Source organism: Hypanus sabinus, chromosome 9 (assembly GCF_030144855.1).
Source record: "Hypanus sabinus isolate sHypSab1 chromosome 9, sHypSab1.hap1, whole genome shotgun sequence".
In the NCBI taxonomy this organism is placed as follows: Eukaryota; Metazoa; Chordata; class Chondrichthyes; order Myliobatiformes; family Dasyatidae; genus Hypanus; species Hypanus sabinus.
The window spans coordinates 12500815-12521706 of record NC_082714.1 but is presented as its reverse complement, the minus strand read 5'-3'; the positions used below and the strand labels follow the sequence as shown (position 1 = coordinate 12521706).

Sequence of the window (20892 nt, the reverse complement as noted above, 5' to 3'; positions counted from 1 at the left end):
AGCTGAGGAGGGGTGATCGGCAGATGGAGGGGAAATGGAAACAATGACAGAGGCTGGGGGGGTGAAAAAACCCACAGACACACACACACACACACACACACACACACACACACACACACACACACACACACACACTCACACACTCTCACACACAGAAACACACACACTCATACACTCTCTGTCACACACACTCACACACTCAGAAATTCACACACAGGCAGATACACGCACAGAAATTCACACAGAAATTCACACAAACACATGCAGACACACACAGAAATTCGAGTAAATGCCTACAGATACACACACATTCAAACAGAGAAATTCACACAACCAGGAACACACACAAATTCACACACTTACAGACACACACAGAGAAAAACCCTCAAATAGAAACAAATATACAGAGAGAGACATACAAAGAAATTACCCCAAAACAAATTCATACAAGCGCACACATGAATTTTCTTATCACTTTGGGTATTACACCTACACTTGATCTCCTTGCTAGAAGGGATCTCACTTTAAGCGGTTTGCACTCAGCAGAAGAAATATTGACCGAGTAATTGAAAAATCATTGCTTCCATGTCTAGCTTTCACTCCAGAGGCACCGCCTACATAATACCTCCTGTTGGTAACAGGCCAGTGCTTCACTCTGTAGTGCCACTAAACTACCGGGAGATGAGAATTGCTTTAATCTGAGGAGCAGTACTGTAACATCAAGGGTGATTACTTGGAACACTCCAGTGATAGAGAGCATGGGATCAGCAAACACAGAAAATACATATGGGCTGGTCCCAGCCCCGTGTAATTATCTTATACTATTTCTGCATGGTCTTGAGCCTAAGTGTGGAGAGAGCAACTCCTAGTGGAAGTTTTCAAAATTTAAACACAAGAAATGCTGGAAATCCAGAATAACACACACACAAAGTGCCGGAGGAACTCAGCAAATTGGACAACACCTATGGAGAGGATCAAACATTTGAAGTTTTGCTTCTGATAAAGGGTCTCAGCCCGAAATGTTAATTGGTTTATTCCTCTAGAATTCCTCCAGCACTTTGTGTGTCTTCAAAATTTATTGGTATTGGCATTGGCTCTCGTTTGATTTATTATTGCTTCATGAACTAAGAAAGAGTGAAAAACTTGTCCTGGATTCTGCTTAAAGACATCAAATCATTGCACAGTTAATTGAGGTAGAACAAGGTAAAGCAATAATAATACAGAATAAAATAAAAAAGTTACAGAGAAAACTATGGTGCAGTAAAACAATAAAGTTCTTCAGTCCTCAAGAAGGGTCTCAGCCCAAAATATCGACTGTTTATTCATTTCCATAGATGCTGCCTGACCTGCTGAGTTCCTCCAGCATTTTGTGTGTGTTGTTTTGGATTTCCAGCAACTACGGTCTTTCTTGTGTTTATAAAGTACAAAATAATAATCAGAATCAGGTTTATTATCACTGGCATGTGTCGTGAAATTTGTTAACTTAGCAGCGGCAGTACAACACAATACGTGATAATATAGAAAAAAAGTAGATAAGTCAACTAAGGTAAGTATACATGTATATTAAATAGATAAAATATTACAAAAACAGAAATAATATATATAAAAAAGTGAGGTAGTGTTCATGGGTTCAATGTCCATTTAGGAATCAGATGGCAGAGAGGAACAAGCTGTTCCTGAATCATTGAGTGTGTGTCTTCAGGCTTCTGTACCTCCTCCCTGATGGTGTCAATGAGAAGAGGACATGTCCTGGGTGATGGGGGTCCTTAATGATGGACGGTGCCTTTCTGTGGCACTGCTCCTTGAAAATGTCTTGGATACTACAGAGACTAGTACCCAAGATGGAGCTGACTAATAATGAGGTAGATTATGATGTCAAGAGTCCATCTTATCATACGAGACCTATTCAAGAGTCTGATAGCAGCAGGGTAGAATGTGTCCTTGAACCTGGTGGTACATGCTTCAGGGTTCTGTATCTTCTGCCCAGTGGGAAAGGGGGGAAATAGAAAATGCCCGGCATGGGTGTGGTCTTTGATTCTACTTTCTCTGCTATTACTTGACCACTTTTTCAACTACTTTCTCTGGCAACTCATTCCATATGCCAACCACACTCTGTGTGAAAAAGTTGCCCCTTATTTTTCTATTGAATGGTTCTTGAACCAAGGGGGTTCACTTCATTCAACTTCAAATTTCCCCATAATTGAACTGTTTCCGCAACCTATGGACTCACTTTCAAGAACTCTTCTTCTCATATTCTTGATACTTATTGTTTATTTATTATTATTGTTAGTAGTTGTAGCGGTATTTCCATTGTTGTTTGTCTTTAACACTGGTTGAATGTCATTGATTTTGTCACGGTTGTTATTCCATTATGGATTTATTAAGTATGCCCACAAGAAAATGAATCTCAGGGTTATAGATAATGACATATATGTACTTTGATAATAAATTTACCTTGAACTTTGAACGTCTTGGGCGGGTGGGATCTTTGATTATGATGGCTATGCCAACAATATGTTTTGTGCCTGGAAGATGTAATTTGCCCGACTTACAGGGCAGGAAAAAAGTAACAATGATAGACTGTTGGCACAGCCTGGTGTTCCTCTGCTAAGTATTCACCTTTTATGTAATGTGTTAACAATGCAGTACAAGAGGGACCTAAAAGCTCATTGCCCTCAAGTTTTGGAAAGGACATAGAGGTGCAGTGGGGAGTTCTGCCACCTCCCCGCTCCAGTAACCCAAGTTCATTCCAGTCTGGGTGGAGATTGTAAATTCTCTCTGTGACCAGATCATAGAGTCATGGGATAAAACATCATGAGATTAAGATTATATTTTATATTAAAATTAAGATTAAAATATCACCTTAATCCTTTCTTTTATTTGTCGCATGTACATTGAAACACCGAAAAATACAGTGAAATGCAGTGCTTGTGTCAGACAACCAGAGTCTGGGGTATGCTGGGGTTAGCCTCCCAGTGTCACCATGCCTCTGACACCAACATAGTAGACCCTTCAACCAAGAAACCTTTCAAATCTAGTCCCATTTTCCCACATTTGGTCCCACCGGGAATATTGTGTACAGCTTTAGACCTAGGAAAGATGTCATTAAGCTGAAAAGAATGCAAAGAAGATATACGAGAATGTTGCCAGAACTTGAGTGCTTGAATTATAGGGAGAGGTTGGACAGGTTGGTACATTATTCATTGGACTGTGGGAGACTGATGAGTGATTTTATAGAAGTGTATAAGATCATGATGGTCATAGACAGGGTGAATGCACAGTGAAAAGGATAAAGTACTGGGGGCAGGGGCTTAAAGGGGAGAGGGGAGAGGACCACGGCAGTGTAGGGGTTTGCACAAATGCTTTACAGCACCAGTGAATACCGATCGGGGTTCAATTCCCGCTGCCGTCTGAAAGGGGTTTGTGACTGTGACCATGTGGGTTTCCTCCAGGATTCAAAGTACATTTATTATCAAAGTATGTATAAATTATACAACCTTGAGATTTGCCTGCTTACTGGCAGCCAGAAAGCAAGAAACCCAAAAGAACCCAACTAAATAAAATGAAAGACCAAACCACTCCCCCCAATGCACAGAGAAAGAAAAAAAACACAAATCATGCAAACAATGGAAGTGAGCAACGGCATTCCGAACTAAATTGAGTCCATAGACCCGAGTCCCCGGAGCTTCCGGAATAGGGTGCTCCCACATTCCAAAGACATACAGTTAGGATTAGGGTTAGTGAATTGGGTGTGTTGGTTTTTGAAAATAAAATGACATGAGATATTTTATGTTTAAGAAAAAAAGAGGATAATTCATTTATTGAACTCCAAAAAACTGAACACAAAGCGTGGTAAAAGCCCTTTTACATAATTATGTCATCACGTCAGAAGAGCCTCTTAAAGTGAAAGCCCAACTCAATTTCAGTGGTTGTGAACTACGTACCTTTCCACCAAATACGCTACGCTACAGGCATGCTACCCTGCTGGAAGCACGGGACACTTGTGGGCTGCCCCCAGGACAAATCCAGGACTGTTTTGGTCATTGAGGCAAGCAGCACGTTTCACTGCATGTTTCGATGTGCACGTGACAAGCAAATCTAATCTGTTGCCGCACCTGCCTTTGCCTTTGGTGATCCGGGCTTTAGAAGCCCAGATTCCTCTGTATCTCAGAGCTCTGCAATCTCTCACCATTCAAACACTTCCTTTTCGTGTGTTCCCAGCATTATGCTCTGAAATAAGGCTGTAATGCCATTTGAGGCATACTGGAAGGGATAAGGCAAACTGCTAAAGAAAGTCATACCTGTTTTCTGCTGCCCTCCAAATCAGCCTGCCGCTTTTAGATATTCTATTAACAACACAGCCCATAAACCTGACCCCCTTCCATTAATAAGCTTCTCATGTTCCATCAATAACCGTTGCTGTGCCAAATGCTCACCCATCGCAGCATCCTGGAACAATGTCCCTGCTTATCATTTTACCGCTAAGTTGTTGCTGTGATGCATTAAGGTTCACTAACAGCAGTACTTTTTTATACTTTTGCTAAAGCAACGATTAGCTTGTGCCTCATTTACAATCTCCTCTGGGATATTTGTGAAATAAAGTCACCTCATAGTGTAAGTGCAGGACAGAAACAGGCCCTTCAGTCCGTTTCATCTATGCCAGCCAAGACTAGTCCCCTTTGCTATCATCTGGCCCTTATCCTTCAAAACCTTTCCTATCCACACACCTGTCCATCTGTCTTTTAAATATTGTTATTTTGCTGTTCATTTCCTCTGGCAATTTGTCTTAGTTACATATATTATATATAATATAATATATAATATGTGTTGGCGCGTGGCCAAGTGGTTAAGGCATTCATCTAGTGATCTGAAGGTTGCTAGTTCGAGCCTTGGCAGAGGCTTGCATGTGTGTCCTTGAGCAAGGCACTTAACCACACATTGCTCTGCAACGACACCAGTGCCAAGCTGTATGAGTCCTAATACCCTTCCCTTGGACAACATTGGTGGTGTGGAGAGGGGAGACTTGCAGCTTGGGCAACTGCCGGTCTTCCATAAAAAAAAACCCTGCCCAGGCCTGCGCCCTGGAAACTTTCCAAGGTGCAAATCCACGGTCTATCGAGACTAACGGAGGACTACACCTATATGTGCCTAAGACTTTTGCGCAGTACACATATGGACCATCCTCTGCACGAGATTAAAGGGCTGGCATGACATTGTGGGCCAAAGGGCCTGTAATGTCCGACATTCTACTTTTTAACCAATGACAGGTGTCTGTCTCGTCCAACGATGACAGGAAACATGGGAGAGTTTTGTTAAGTGGAAAAGCTTTACGCTGGGGCAGTTCAACTCTCTCAACCTCACAAGGATGGCACAATAGCAGAGTGGCTAGCACAATGTTTTACAGTACAGGCGACCTGGATCCAATTCCTGCCACTTGTCTGTAAGGAGTTTGTACATTCTCCCTGTGACTATGTGGGTTTCCTCCGGGTGCTCCAGTTTCCTCCCACAGTCCAAAGCATACCAGCTGGTAGAATAGTTGGTCATTGTAAATTAAGTTAGGTTAAAATTGGGAGATTTCTGGGCAGCGCAACTTGAAGGGTCAGAAGGCCTCATTCCCTGCTGTATCTCAGGGTCCAGTGATACGAACAAGCATCACAAACTGAGGTCTTCCTAATTTGCAATGGATGACCATGATGTCTTCTGTGCCTTGTCATGCTCTATGCAGTACCACCTTCTTGACCATTCAATCTCACTTTTAACCAATACAGATATATGAAATGTACAAGATACAATTCAGATTAATTTTGATTCATCACCAGTACAGTAGCATAGTAGTTAGCACAACACTTTACCGTACAGGTCACGCAGGTTCAATTCCCGCTGCAGCCTGCAAGGGGTTTGTGCATTACAGATGAGAAGTTTGTATGCTCTCCCCATGACCGCATGGGCTTCCTCCAGGTGCTCCAATTTTCTCCCACAGTCCAAAGATGTACCAGTTGGTGGGTAAATTGGTCATCGTAAATTGTCTCGTGATTAGGCAATTCGGGGGGTTGCTGGGTGGCGAGTCTTGAATGGCTGGAAGAGCTTATTCTGCATCTGTTCTCAATAAATTTATCACACATACATCGAAACAAACAGTGCAATACGTTGTGTGCATTAACAAACATCACAATCTGGGAAATGCTGGGGACAACACACAAGTGCCGCTACACAACCTTTAGCTGAACAATGGCAACAGAACAATGATAAGATTATTCTATCATTCAAAGGTCTATCTGATTAAGGGTATTGAACCTAGAACTATTTACCTGTTACTCTTTCCACAGATGCTACCTGACCTGCTAAGTGCTTCCAGCATTTTTTGAATTTAGTTCAGGTTTACAGCATCTGCAGAGTTTTCTTTGAAGTGCAAAAATCCATCACGCTTAGCACTATGTAATAATTCCAGTTCTCTGAGGTGGATGTCTAGAGATTCACAATTGAGACCAGAAATTCCTCTTCACCTCTCCCTTAAACAGCCATCACTTTAACCATAGATTATGCCACCTAGTTGTAGATGCCCTCATGAGCGGCATAAGATGATGTCACATGAACTTTCTGATCAATGGGAGATGGAACGAGTGGACAGGATTTGTTAATGCATCTTCATCTTGTTCCTGCTTTTGGATGCTAAGTACACCATAAGCCGATGTCAATCACTACTTTCCTCTCATCTATTAGCAATTTGGCTTCAACTTGCTTTGAAGGTTTAATTTAATCTCAGCTGATTTTTATGGAAGGTTTGTACAATATGAAAGCAGGTGAAAAAGATTTCCTGTCTGGCAGATACAACAGTGATAATCTTTCCTTTCCCCTGAAGTCACTGAGAAAATCTCCGCAGCCTTCAATTCAAATTCACTTCATTCTTTAAAATACTATGAAAGTTCACTTTCTAAAATTGGGTTGGGAACTGAAATTTAGCTGAGCGGGTTTGAGGGAGTAGATTTATTTAACTTACTTTATTTAATTTAGAGATACAGCATATACAGACCCTTCCAGCCCAATAAGCAAACGTCGCTATTTACACCCATGCGATCATTTAACCTACATCTTTGGACAGTGGGAGGAAACCTGAGCACCTGGAGGAAACACACATGGTCACATGAAGAAGCTACAAACTCCTTACAGACAGCAGCAGAATTGAACCTGGTGCTGTCTCTGGTGCTGAAATAGCATTACTCTGTTCCTATCGATACTGTGCCTCCTCTTGGTTGTGAAGAATTCAGAATGAGGATACATTTCCAGTATCAAGGGAATACCCAGTTAAGATTGAGATAGAGAAAAGTTAATATTCTTGGTCTTTGGAATTCTTTGTCCCTGAGAACTACAGAAGCTACGTAATTAAGCATAGTCAAGGCTGTGATGGATCATTGTAAGACAAAAAATGAGCTGCTGATGCTGGAAATCTGAAATAAAACAGAAAATGCTACTTTGTTCTAGATTTTTGGGGTAATTGGGGGTGAAAGGTTAAGGAAGCTGGGCAGGATTGTGTGAGCTGAGGCCATGCCCCAATCAGCTATCTCATTGAATGGTGGAGCAGATTCCAGGGACCACATGGCTGATTCCTGCTCCTACTTTGCACATATCTTTATGTTTTATATTCATTTGGAGATGTTTCATTTCCACGTGTGCAGATGTGTGGACGTGGCAACGGTAGTGCCTCACAGAGCAAGAGGACCGAGTTCAATCCTGGCCTCAGATACTGCCTGTGTGGAGTTCTCGTGTTCTCTCTGTGATCATGTGGGTTTCCTCTGGGTGTCCCGATTTCCATCCATGTCCCAAAAACATCGGTTGGTGGGTTAATTGGCTGCTGCCTCTTCCCTGAGTAGGTAGGTGGTAGAATCTACCAGGTGTCAGTGGGGAGTATGGAACGAAAGAAAAAAAATAGGTATTGATAACACGAGTGAATCTGCAGATGCTGGAAATAAATAAAAACATAAAATACTGGCAGAACGCAGCAGGCCAGACAGCATCTATGGGAGGAGGTAGTGATGACGTTTTGGGCCGAAACCCTTCATCAGGAGTTGTATCGGTACTGGTTTATTATTGTCACATGTACCAAGACACAGTGAAAAGCTTGTCTTGCACACTGTTCATACACATCAAATCATTACACAGTGCATTGAGACAAAACAAGGTAAAATAATAACAATAAAGTGCAACAGTCACAGCGGAAGTACAAGGGTCAAGTAAGCAATAAAATGCAAAATCGTAATAAGATAGATCTTGAGGTCAAGAGTCCATCTTATCATCCATGGGATCTAATAACAACAGGATGGAAGATGTCCTTAAACCTGGTGGACCGTGCTTTGAGGTTTTTGTATCTTCTGCTTGATGGGAGAGGGGAGAAGAGAGGCTGTCCAGGCTGTTTTACCAAGGCAGTGAGAAGTGTTGACAGATTAGTGTAGAGCTATCATCAATGGGTGATTAATGTGCAGTGCGAAATCAAGCCACATGATGCTGTGACTCTTTTTTTAAAATTTCCCCTACAGGCTCCTGTTGCAGGCCGGAATAGATATCAACCGCCAGACAAAAGCAGGAACAGCGCTGCACGAAGCCGCACTGTGTGGGAAGACTGACGTAGTTCGTCTGCTACTAGAAGTAAGATCCTTTCTGAGAGTAATAGTCCTGGGCACTTGGAAGGAGGGTGGTGTTGGTTTACCACTCTGGTGAAACAAGGGTCAACTTTCAGGGAGAAATTGCACAAACTAGACCAGGAATTTAGATAGGCAGATTGCCAGGATTTTCTGTTGGGTCCTTTGTTCTACCACAGCTTCCAGTGTGCCCTATTTGACTCGTATAACAGAGCCAGCCTCTCTAATTGGTTTACTGAGCCTGTTGACATCACTCGTGTTGATGCCATTGCCCCAGCCCACCACCGCATAGAAGGTTGCACTGGCAACAACAGACTGGTAAAACGTGTGAAGGAGAGGCCTGCACACTCCAAAGGACCTCAGTCTCCTCAGGAAGTAGAGGCAACTCTGGCCCTTCTGCATATGGCCTCCGTGCTGGCGTTCCAGTCGTCTGTTAACCAGGTGTACCCCAGGCACTTGGACAATGTGGTTGAATTTCTCAGCATACTTTTGGGAATGGGTATGATGTTGTGCCAGTCTTGATGCTAATTTATACTAAATGTCCTCCTCCTATGCATTGCCTATATCCCTTCCTCCTCTTCATATACATGCATCTAGCTAAAAGCCTCTTTAACTTTGCTCAACTGTCTGCTTCCACTATTACCTCTGGTTAACCAATTGCAGGCACCAACCACTCTCTGCATAAAATAGCTACCCCCTCACATCTCATTTAAACTCCCCCACCCACACCCGTCTAATTTTAAAAACACGTCCTCGGGTAATACATTAATTCACAGAAGTTTAGTTTTATTGCTGCAATGTGAGTTCGAGTGAGAGCCTAGCAATAAGAACCTCGCTGTCTCAATGAGCACGTGCACTGGTTCATGAACAAAGACAACCACTCGATCATTACTGATCTCAAGTGAGCCTCAACCCCAGCTCCAAGAACTTGGTCCAGGTGTCTTGAAGTGTTTGAGACCAAACCACATAGATCTCCAACTGTTGGGTGTCTCAGGTCTTGGTCATAGAAAAGTACAGTGCAGAAACAGACCCTTCAACCACTCTGGTCTAGGCTGAACCAATTAAACTGCCTGCTCCCATTGACCTGCAGTGAGACTATTGCCCTCCATATCCCTTCCATCCATGTACCTGTGCAAACATCTCTTAAACATTAAAATCAAGCTTGCATACGCCATTTGTGCTGGCAGTTCGTTCTACACTCTCACAACCCTCTGAGTGAAGAAGTTTCCCTTCATGCTCCCCTTAAACTTTTCACCTTAACCCATGGCCTCTAGTTGTAGTCCCACCCAACCTTAGTGGAAAAAGCCTGCTAGCATTTACCCTGTCTATACCCCTCATAATTTTGTATATCTCTATCAAATCTCCCCTCAATCTACTACGTTCCAAGGAATAAAGTCCTAATCTATTCAATGTTTCCTCAAAACTCAGATCCTCCAGTCCTGGCAACATCCTTGTAAATTTTCCCTGTGATCTCAATAGTTAAAAGGTCTAAGAAATTTTGTTTAAAAGTTTGTATACGATGATAAGAGGTATAGCCAAAGTACATGCTTTTTTCCCAGGGCAGTAGCGGCTAATTCAAGACAGCAAAGTTTTAATAGAGTGGTGGTGGGGGGCGGGGGGATATCAGAGGTAACCTTTTCTCACGGAGACTGGTGGGTGAGTAGAATGTCTTGCTGGGGGTATTGGTAGAGACAGAATCAAGAGGGACATTTTAAAAAACTCTTAGATAAGCAGATGGGTGATAGAAAAATGGAAGACAATGTGGGAGGAAATCAAGGGTTCCCCTCAGTTAATGGAGAGTCCATGGCATAAAGAAGTTGAGAACTCTTGGGTTAGATTGATCTTGGAGTAGGTTAAAGGGTCAGCACAACATCACAAGCCAAAAGGCCTGTACTCTTCTATATTCTGTGTTCTATTTTTGGATTACATTTATTTCCCCCACACTATTTGCATGAAAATCATTTCACCAAATAACTTGCTTTGTTTGGAATTTTAAGAGAAAGTTGGGTTTTATTTCACAGTAACATTTTGAAGAAGATTATATTTAAGTTACATTCATGGTAATCAGCTTATCTGTGTGGTTGTTTAACTCCTGAGCATTTAACATTGCGTTAACCCTTCATTAGAAAGCAAATATGTGGGCAAAATCTGCAAGCACTTAAAGTGGGTTTGAACTTAAACCTGCCCAGTTATATAAGGCGTCTGAAAGCGAATCAGCTGTTATTTCTACATCTCTCCCCATGTTAAGCAACATGATTGAGGAACTCAGCAGGTGAGGCAGCATCAATGGAGGGAAATGAGCATAAGACGATTCAGACCAAGACTCTTCATCGTGAGTCCTAATGAAGGGTCTCAGCCTGAAACACCGAATGTTTATTCCTCTCCATAGATGCTGCCTGACCTGCTGAGCTCCTCCAGCATTTTGTGTGTGTCAATTTTGATTTCCAGTGTAAATACAAAGTATACTGCAGATGCTGGGGTCAAAGCAACGCATACAACGCACTGGAGGAACTCAGCAGGTCAGGCAGCAGCCGTGGAAACGAGCAGTCAACGTTTCGGGCCGAGTCCTGACGAAGGGTCTCAGTCTGAAACGTTGACTGCTCATTTCCACGGATGCTGCCCGACCTGCTGAGTTCCTCCAGCTTGTTGTATGTGTTGCTTTGATTTCTAGTGCCTCTTGTGTCTCCCCATTTTAAATTCCACTTGTATAGATAATGGGGGCAAAGCCATTTGCACTCAATGCCACAGTGGCAAGATCTACCCAGGTAAATTTATAGACAAAATAGGACATAGTTGATATTGATTTCCCAAAGAATAATTTTTCTTTCCTATATACAATCTCCCATCAGTACATGTCAATGAAAACCATGAAATAATCCCAATTTCATACGTCATTGAGTATGAGAAATCACTGTCACTTTTAATAACGTGGCTCACTTGAATCCTTAAAAAGCTCAGGCAAATTCTTCTTGCACGCTCCGCATAAGAATGTAAGAAAGAGAAGCTGAAGTGTGCCATTTGATTCCTTACATCTATTCTACCGTGCAGTAAGGTCATAACCGGCTCAGCATCACTTTCCACTTCTGACCCGTTATTCCTTGATGCCCTCAATATCTAAAAGTCCACTAATCTCTGCTTCTCTACTCTCTGTGAACTTAGCATCTACCAGCCTCGAGAAAATTCAACGTGTTTATTACTTTCTTCTTATTTCTATCCTGAACATCCAAACCGTTAGTTTGACTCCATCATTGGCACTCGCCTCCTCACCATTAAGGACATCTTCAAAAGGCGATGCCTCAAAAAGACAGCAACCGTCATTAGGGACCCCATCACCCAGAATATGCCCTCTTTTCATTGCTACCATCAGAGAGGAGGTACAGGGGACAGAAGACACACACTCAACATTTTAGGAACAGCGACGTCTGCTCTACCATTAGATTTGTGAGTGGACAATGAACCCATAAACGTTACCAATTTATTTATATATATATACAGTGCTGTGCAAAAATCCTATTCACATATATATAGCTAGGGTGCCTAAGACTTTGTCAATGTGGAGCAGAATCAGAATCAGGTTTATTATCTCTGGCATGTGACGTGAAATTCGTTAACAGAGAGCGAGTTTGTAAATCTGGTGTGAGAAAAGAATGTTGGGAATGGTGAAGGTGTTGCACAGCAGCAGGGGTGTGGGACTGGTGACAGAGAAGCTATTCCACAGGCTTGGGGGGCATGGAGCATGTGACAACAAACCCAGTCCTGAGACACCAGGCAAGGTCTTGGTCGTGTGGAGGATCAGCGGGATCTTGGGGTCCCTTCAAAGGTGCTGTGCAGGTTGACTCTGTGGTTAAGAAACCATACAGTGCATTGGCCTTCATCACCCATTGGAATGAGTTTAAGAGCCGAGAGGTAATGTTGCAGCTATATAGGACCCTGGTCAGACCCCACTTGGAGTACTGTGCTCAGTTCTAGTCACCTCACTACAGGAAGGATGTGGAAACTATAGAAAGGGTGTAGAGGAGATCTACAAGGATTTGCCTAGATTGGGGAGCATGCCTTATGAGAATAGGCTGAGTGAACTTGGCCTTTTCTCTTTGGAGCAGCGGAGGATGAGAGGAGTCCTGATAGAGGTGTATAAAATGATGAGAGGAAATGATCATGTGAATAGTCAGAGGCTTTTTCCCAGGGCTGAAATGGCTAACACAGTTTTAAGGTGCTTGCAAGTAGGTATAGGGGAGATGTCGGGGGTAAGTTTTTTTATGCACAGAGTGTTGAGTGCATGGAATAGGCTGCCGGTGACAGTGGTGGAGACAAATATGATAGGGTCTTTTAAGAGGCTCCTGGATAGGTACATAGAGCTTATTTCTAAAGTAAGTACATGTTTAGCACAGCATTGTGAGCCGAAGGGCCTGTATTGTGCTGTAGGTTTTTTATGTTTCTATGTCTCCAAGGTCATTTGATTCCAAACTATTGGTTTATTGATCATTCTTTCTGCTCCCCTCTCCCTTTTCTCAACCATGATTCCCCTCTTCCCGTCCTCTTCCCACTCTCAGTCAACAAAAGAGACCCATATCAAATTCAAGTTTATCATCACTCACGTATGTCATGAAATTTGTTGTTTATTTTGTAGCAGCAGTACAGTACAATACATAAAATTACTACAGTTCTATTACACCCTGACTGAGACTGATATGTGCCTGAGACTTTTACACAGTATTGAATATTATTTATTTATTTCTTCAACTCTTTCTCTCTCTTTTTGTGTGTGTGTGTATATATATTGTGTGTATTTAAGTTAGATATGGCCCTTGTGGCTAAAGGGATCAGGGGGTATGGAGAGAAAGCAGGTACAGGGTTCTGAGTTGGATGATCAGCCATGATCATACTGAATGGCGGTGCAGGCTCGAAGAGCCGAATGGCCTACTCCTGCACCTATTTTCTATGTTTCTATATATATATATATATATATATATATATATATATACACACACACACATATACACAGTACATTTATATTTATTAATACACTTCGTAGTATATTTTATGTATTGCACTGTGTTGCTGCAGCAAAACAACAAATTTAATGACAAAAATAAATGTGATAAAAAAATCTGATTCTAATTCTGGTTTTGACTTTACTATAGCTGCACACTTTAAATGCTGAGAATACTGTCTGAGTTGTCCTCACCAGTTCTGTTCTCTAAACTGTAATGTGTCCGCCAGTCTTGCTGCACTCGTCCTCATTTCAGCCAAGTCCCATTCAGTCAGCACACCATTGTGCTCACGAACCAAGCCCCCCCATTAAACACTTCCTTTCCTTTTCATTAGCTCCTGATGAATTAGTCCCAATTAACCGAACTTTTCATTAGTCCCCAGTGAATTAACCAAACTTTTCAGTAGTCCCCAGTGAATTAGTCACAATTAACTGAATTTTTCATTAGTCCCAATTTACTTTTTCATCCACTCTGCCCTCCAATATATCTAACTCAAGGACTGCCCTAGTTTGTAATGGCCAGGCATTCAGCTACTTTAGTACTATACTTTGGAATTCACTCACTAAAGCTTCCCTACCGGTTAGCACAGGCATGGGCAAACTACGGCCCGCGGGCCATATGCGGCCCGTTAAGCTTTTTAATCCAGCCCGCAGAACTTGATGAAATTATATTAATAAACCTTGTTAACGTTTTCTCTCCGCAATTCTGGCGTCTTCCCAATAGATGACGCACTCTATATACATTGACCTTTGTTGAGGTGCAGCGTATTACTCCACATTTGCGCTTTACTTTGTGACCTTGTGGCCACACCCGAACCGGCTCACAATTAGCCAGCGTTCCGGCTAAGGGAGAAAGCCTGCGGGGATTTGCGAGCACAGAGCTCCGCATATTGGCGCACTCTCCCTGCTTTGTCATTGTGCGGGTCGTTGTTGAGTTTTGGCACAGGGGACAATTGAATAAGAAGGAGCAGGACAAGTAGACCTGCATCTCCTACCGTTTTTGAAATAAAGACAGTCAGGAGGAGAGTGATGATGATAATATCTTGAAGGATAACAGAATTTTCAGTGCTTTAAAATAATAACTGTTACTATTAAAAAAAGCTGTATTTTATTCATTTAATTTTCAGTGTTTTAAAAGTCATTTCAATAAATAGCTAAATACCATGGGACTTCAAAGACAGATATTTTGTTGTAATGCATTTGTTCATTTTCAATTGAAATTAAAGCACATGTTTTCTACATATCCCATGATATTTTATTTTCTCTTATGAGGTGTATTACCAAAACACTCCGTCCATCTGCTCCTGGTCCGGCCCCCCTGTCAAATTTTAGAACCCTTTGTGGCCCTCAAGTCAAAAAGTTTGCCCACCCCTGGGTTAGCACAATCGCTTTACAGAGTCAGCTGTAAGATCAGGATTTTGTCCCTGCCCTTGTAAGGAATTTGTTTGTTCTCCCCTTGACCGTGTAAATAAAGCTAATTTTTATCTTTTATCTTCCTTTTTCTTCCTTTAAGGCAATCTTAAAATCTGTCTATTCAAGCTTTTGGTCTGTCTCTGGCTGTGAGTTGGAGTTTGGTAATGCCCTTGTGAAACCTTAGGGCTTTTGTTCTGTTAAGAAGCATCATAGAGACATTATCAACAAGAGAAAATCTGCAGGTGCTGGAAATCCAAAGCAACACACACAAAATGCTGGAGGAACTCAGCGAGTCAGGCAGCGTCTGAGGAAAAGAGTAAACAATTGATGTTTCGGGCCGAGACCCTTCTTCAGGACTGAGAGGGAAGTGGGGAGATGCCGGAATTAAAAGTGAGGGAAGGGGAGAGGGGCAAGATGGAGGGTGATAGGTGAAGCCAGGTGGGTGGGAAAGGTTAAGGGCTGGATAAAGAAGAATCTAATAGGAGAAAGGGAAAGAGGAGGGGATCTGGGGTCGTAATAGGCAGGTGAGAAATAAAAAGTCAGTGGGGACGGTGGGGGGGGAGGTAGTTTTTTCACCAGAAGGAGAAATCAATATTCATACCATCAGGTTGGAGGGTACCCAAATGTTACTCCTAAGATAAGGTGTTGCTCCTCCACCCTGAGGGTGGCCTTATCGTGACACAAGAGGAGGCCATGGATTGACCGTTCCCTCTCAGTCTTGATGAAGGGTCTCGGCCTGAAACGTCGACTGTTTACTCTTTTCTATAGATGCTGCCTGCCCCGCTGGGTTCCTCCCTCATTTTGCGTGTGCTGCACATAGCTGTTAGAGTTGTTGCCGATTTCTTTTTCTTTTCAGGGAGGAGTTAATGCACATATCAAGAACACCTACAACCAGACCGCCCTGGACATTGTTCACCAATTCACAGCAACGCAAGCAAGCAAGGAAATCAAACAGATGCTCAGAGGTTGGTGGACACGCGAAGGGGGTGGAGTGGGAGAAAGAGATGGATGGTAGGCACTGGCTGGGGGGCTGTTAGTGTTGGGAGGAGACAGTTCATTTCCTGTTGCCTACAACAGGCAGTCCACCTCAGTAACCTGGTTGGAGGAGCTGAATCTTCACCATTCTAAACACAAAAATACAACTGCAGATGCTGTGGATCAAAGAATATGTACACAACGCTGGAAGAACTCAGCAGGTCAGGCAGCATCTGTGAGAAAAGAGTAGCCAACGTTTTGAGCCGAGACCCTTCCTCAGGAATGGGGGGGGAAGAGAGGGCCGAGGCCCAGTAATAGAGATAGGGGAGGGGGTAGGGCCTAGAGGCACCAAGTGGAGAACCAATCAGAGGAAAGATAAAGGGGGGGGGGATAAGCATGAAAGAACTGTAGAGGTAAAGGAGCAGAAAGTTGAAAGGGGAGAGAGGCAGAGAGGATCCTGGGATAGGGGAAGGGGGAGGGGGAGGGAATTACCGGAAATTGGAGAATTCAATGTTCATACCACCAGGCTGGAGGATACCCAGATGGTAGATGAGGTGTTGCTCCTCCAACCTGAGTTTGGCCTCATCATGGCAGTAGAGGAGGCCATGTATGGACATACCTAGATGGGAATGAGAGGCAGAGTTGAAGTGGGTGGCAACCGGGAGGTTCTGTCTATTGTGACGGACGGAGCGGAGGTGCTCGACGAAGCGCCCTCCCGGTGCAGCCTCCTCTACATCGGCGAGACCCGACACAGATTGGGGGACCGTTCAATCCTGACTTCCAGGACTGTCGGCATCCCCTCCCCCCCGTAACCGTGCGGGTTTCTTCCAGGTGCTTGCCTGTTGTAAATTGTCTCCAGTGCCTGGGTGAGAGATATAACCTTGGGCGGGGTGTGGGGTGGTGGTTGGGAATGTGGGGAGAGGTAGAATGGGATTGGTGTAAATGGGTACTCATGCTCGGCACAGACTCGGTGGTATGTCTCTGTGACTCGAAGAGGTGTCATCCTCAGCCACCTTCCTCTGATAATGGATCTTCTTCCCATCCTTGCAGATGCCTCAGCCGCCCTGCAGGTCAGGGCAGTAAAGGACTACTGTAATAACTATGACCTGACCAGCCTTAACGTGAAGACAGGAGACGTTATTACAGTGAGTGAAATACTTTACATCAGCTTTTATAAAAACCAGACGTTTGTGATTACAGTCCTCCAGGGCTTACCACTGACAATCTTTTCTACTATGTCTGCGTCCTTCACATAATAAACAGAAGAGATTCTGCAGATGCTAGTAATCTTGAGCGACACACCCAAAATGCCAAAGGAACTCAGCTAATCAGGCGGCACCTATGGAGAGGAATAAAGAGTCGATATCTTGGGCTGAGACACTTAATCAGGACTGGAAAAGAAGTAGGAAGAAGCCAGAATAAGAAAGCTGGAGAAGGGGAAGGATATGCGCTAGAAGGTGATAAGTGAAGCCAGGCGAGGGGGAATGTTGGTTCTGTGGGTGACGGGGGATGAAGTGAGGTCGGAAGGTGATTGGTGGAAGAAATAAAGGGCTGAAGAAGAAGGAATCTGATAGGAGAGGAGAGTGGACCATTGGAGAAAGGGAAAGATGAGCGGCACTAGAGGGAAGTGATGGACAGTTGAGGAGAGAGAAGGCGTAACAGGGACGCCAGAATGAGGAATGGAAAAAGAGAGAAGGGGGAGGGGGAGAAATTACCAGAAGAAGGAGAATTTGATGTTCATGCCATCAGGTTGGAGGCTACCCAGAACGTGAAGTGTTGCAAAATGCCACCAGAATCAGAATCGGGTTTTGTATCACTGACAGATGTCATGAGAACTGCCTCATTGTGGCAGTAGAGACAGCCATGGACTGACGTGTCAGAATGGGAAAGGGAAATGGAATTAAATTGGGTGGACACCAGAAAATCTGGACTGCTGTGAGTGGAGCAAGGTTGCTGGACAAAGCGGTCCCTCAGTCTGGGTCGGGTCTCACCGATGTAGAAGAAGCCACACCAGGAACACCAGTTACAGTAAGTAACTCCAACAGACTCACAGGTGAAGTGTTGCCTCACCTGGAAGGACTGTTTCCGGCCCCGAATTGGTGGTAAGGGAGGAGGTGCATGGGCAGGTGTAACACTGTGATAAGTAACAGTAGGGAGCTCAGAAAGTCCTTCGCAATAATCTGTCACATCCCAGTAAGCAATAAGATTGTTACCACTGAGGCCAACAAGAAGTAGCTCAGAGATGGGATTGCATTGTGGAGTCTGGTCACTCTCCACTCGTTTCCCTAGACCTGGCAGGTCCTACCACCCATTGTAGATGAGCATTCGAGGTGCAGTTGATGCCTGTGTGTCACTGGTTGAGGTAATAGGCCACCAGAATTTGATGATTTTCTTATCACCAAAAAATGTCATGAAATGTGTTGTTTTATAGCAGCAAAAGAGTGCAAGATATAAAAAAATTATGATAAGTTAAAATAAATTAATTGGAACATAGAAATCTACAGCACATTACAGGCCCTTCAGCCCACAATGTTGTGCCGACCATGTAACCTACTCTGGAAGCTGCCTAGAATTTCCCTAATCCAGAGCCCTCTATTTTTCTAAGCTCCATGTACCTATCTAAGAGTCTCTTAAACGACCCTATTGTACCCTCCTCTACCGCCATCACTGGCAGTGCATTCCACACACCCACCACTCTCTGTGTGAAAAACTTACCTCCAGCATCCCCCTTGTACCTACTTCCAAGGATCTTAAAACTATGTCCCCTTGTGTTAGCCATTTCAGCCCTGGGAAAAAGCCTCTGACTATCCACACGATCAATGTCTCTCATCATCTCATACACCTCTATCAGGTCACCTCTCATCCTCTGTCACTCCAAGGAGAAAAGGCCAAGTTCACTCAACCTATTCTCATAAGGCATGCTCTCCAATCCAGGCAGCATCCTTGTAAATCTCCTCTGCACTCTCTCTGTAGTATCCATTCTATAGTATTAATAGGTCATTCATTAATCCGATGGCAAAGGAGATGAAGCTGTTACTAAAATGATGAGTGTGGATCTTTAGGCTCCTAAACCTCCTCCCAATGAGTATAGAGAATATCCCGGTATTGAGGTCCTTGATGATGAATGCTGCATTCTTTACACATTGCCTTTTGAAGATGTCCTCAATAGTGGGGAGAGTTTGGACCATGATGGAGTTGGCTGAGTCTCTAGCCCTCTACGGCCTCTCTCAATCCTTCATGCTTCAATGGAGCCAATTGCATAGAGGTGATACAACAGCTGGTGATCCCAGGGGTGGCTTTAATAACAGAAACAAAAGACCAATTTTTGATTAACAGTTTATTATTGTCACATGCACCAAGATACAGTAAAAAGCTTGTCTTATATTACCATTTTAATAGGTCAACTCGTTGAGCTAGATCAAGGTAAAACAATAACAATGCAGAATAAAGTGTAAAAGCTACTGAAAAAGTTCTGATCAGGTCACCAATGACGTGCGATATCATTACAAAGTAGATTGTGAGCTCAGGAGTCTATCTTATTGTGCAAAGATATCCGTTCTTATAGTCTTTTCACATCTTTGGACTATTTTTACTGTGCCCATGGTCTGTTTTTTTTAATCAATTATGGTATTGTTTGCACTGTTGTAACTATATGTTAACTATAACTATATGTAACTATGTGGTTTTGTGTAGGTCTTGTAGCTTTAGTTTTTGGTTTGTTGGGTGCTAGAGTTGGTCTCCTGACTTGGTGTGTCTGGGTAGTCTTGTTTTGTCTGGTGAATTTGGAGCTCCTTTCCAGGGAACGTGCTAAGATGGTAGTGCAATATTAATATATAGCAGCCTCTCTGGGCTCTGGATTGGGGATTGCCAAACGTTATGTGGATTTTCTGGTGTAGTCTGTTTTGTCGTGTGCTTTTGTGATATCATTCTGGAGGAATGCTGTTTCATTTTTTAACTGCATTGCAGTTGTGGTTTTTAAATGACAATAAATTGAAATTCAATTCAAATCATTTCAAGAGTCTGATATCAGTGGAATTCTGTGGGATGAGACTGCATCTGGAAATTCATTCCCTGAATTAATTCTTGATTTCAAAGGTCTTTGACCTCAGAAGAATTAATTTCAGACTCTGAGTAAATAAAACACAGATAATCAAGACTCTGGTGGGGCTAGGTTAATAGATGTTTAGAGTACTGGACGTTAGTCCTATTAATAACACAACAGATTTTGAATTCACTTTTTTGTTGATACGTTACACAGTGCTACACAGTTCACAGTGAACCTGGCAAGCTTAATGCGAGCAACACCCACAAAATGCTAGAGGAACACAGCAGGTCAGACCTGGGTATCTATGAGGAGGAAAAAACAGTCGATGTTTTGGTCCGAGACTCTTCATGAGTCCTGATGAAAGGTCTTCGCCCAAAACGTTGACTGTTTATACTTCTCCATAGATGCTGCCTGACCTGCTGAGTTACTCCAGCATTTAGTGTGTCTCTCTGGATCCCAGCATCTGCGGAATCTCTTGTGTTGAAGTTTAATGAGAGCCCAGTAAGTCGCAAGAGAACGTGGGAACCAGGGACCCAGTGAGTGAGAGGGAGCATAGGAACCAGGGAATGGGAAAGGTGTGCAGCAAATATTAGCAGGTGAGGAGACCTACTGCTGAACTATCAGCATTTCACAACAGTCATATCGCAGCTTCAATGCCATAGAGTAACAGATTTAGTGTGACCAGTTGGGAATGAACTTCTAGATAATGGTATCCTCTTCTACATTCCCTTCCATGTGGCCAATCCCCCTCTTGAATTGCTCTGGAGCTGAATAAACTCAATATGACATAAAAGATCGTTCAGGTGACTAGCGAAGGGTGAGGTGACTAAAAGCTG

At 43.2% G+C, this 20892-nt stretch overlaps 1 protein-coding gene across 1 annotated transcript in view; it reads left to right on the top strand.

Annotated features, from left to right (window-relative positions):
- Positions 1-20892, top strand: part of caskin1 (CASK interacting protein 1) — a 675429-nt gene that overhangs the window by 548291 nt on the left and 106246 nt on the right. The window contains exons 7-9 of the mRNA XM_059979062.1: positions 8532-8640; positions 15893-16001; positions 17062-17156. Of these exons, the coding sequence (XP_059835045.1) occupies positions 8532-8640; positions 15893-16001; positions 17062-17156 (313 nt within the window). The remainder of the gene's footprint in view (positions 1-8531; positions 8641-15892; positions 16002-17061; positions 17157-20892) is intronic.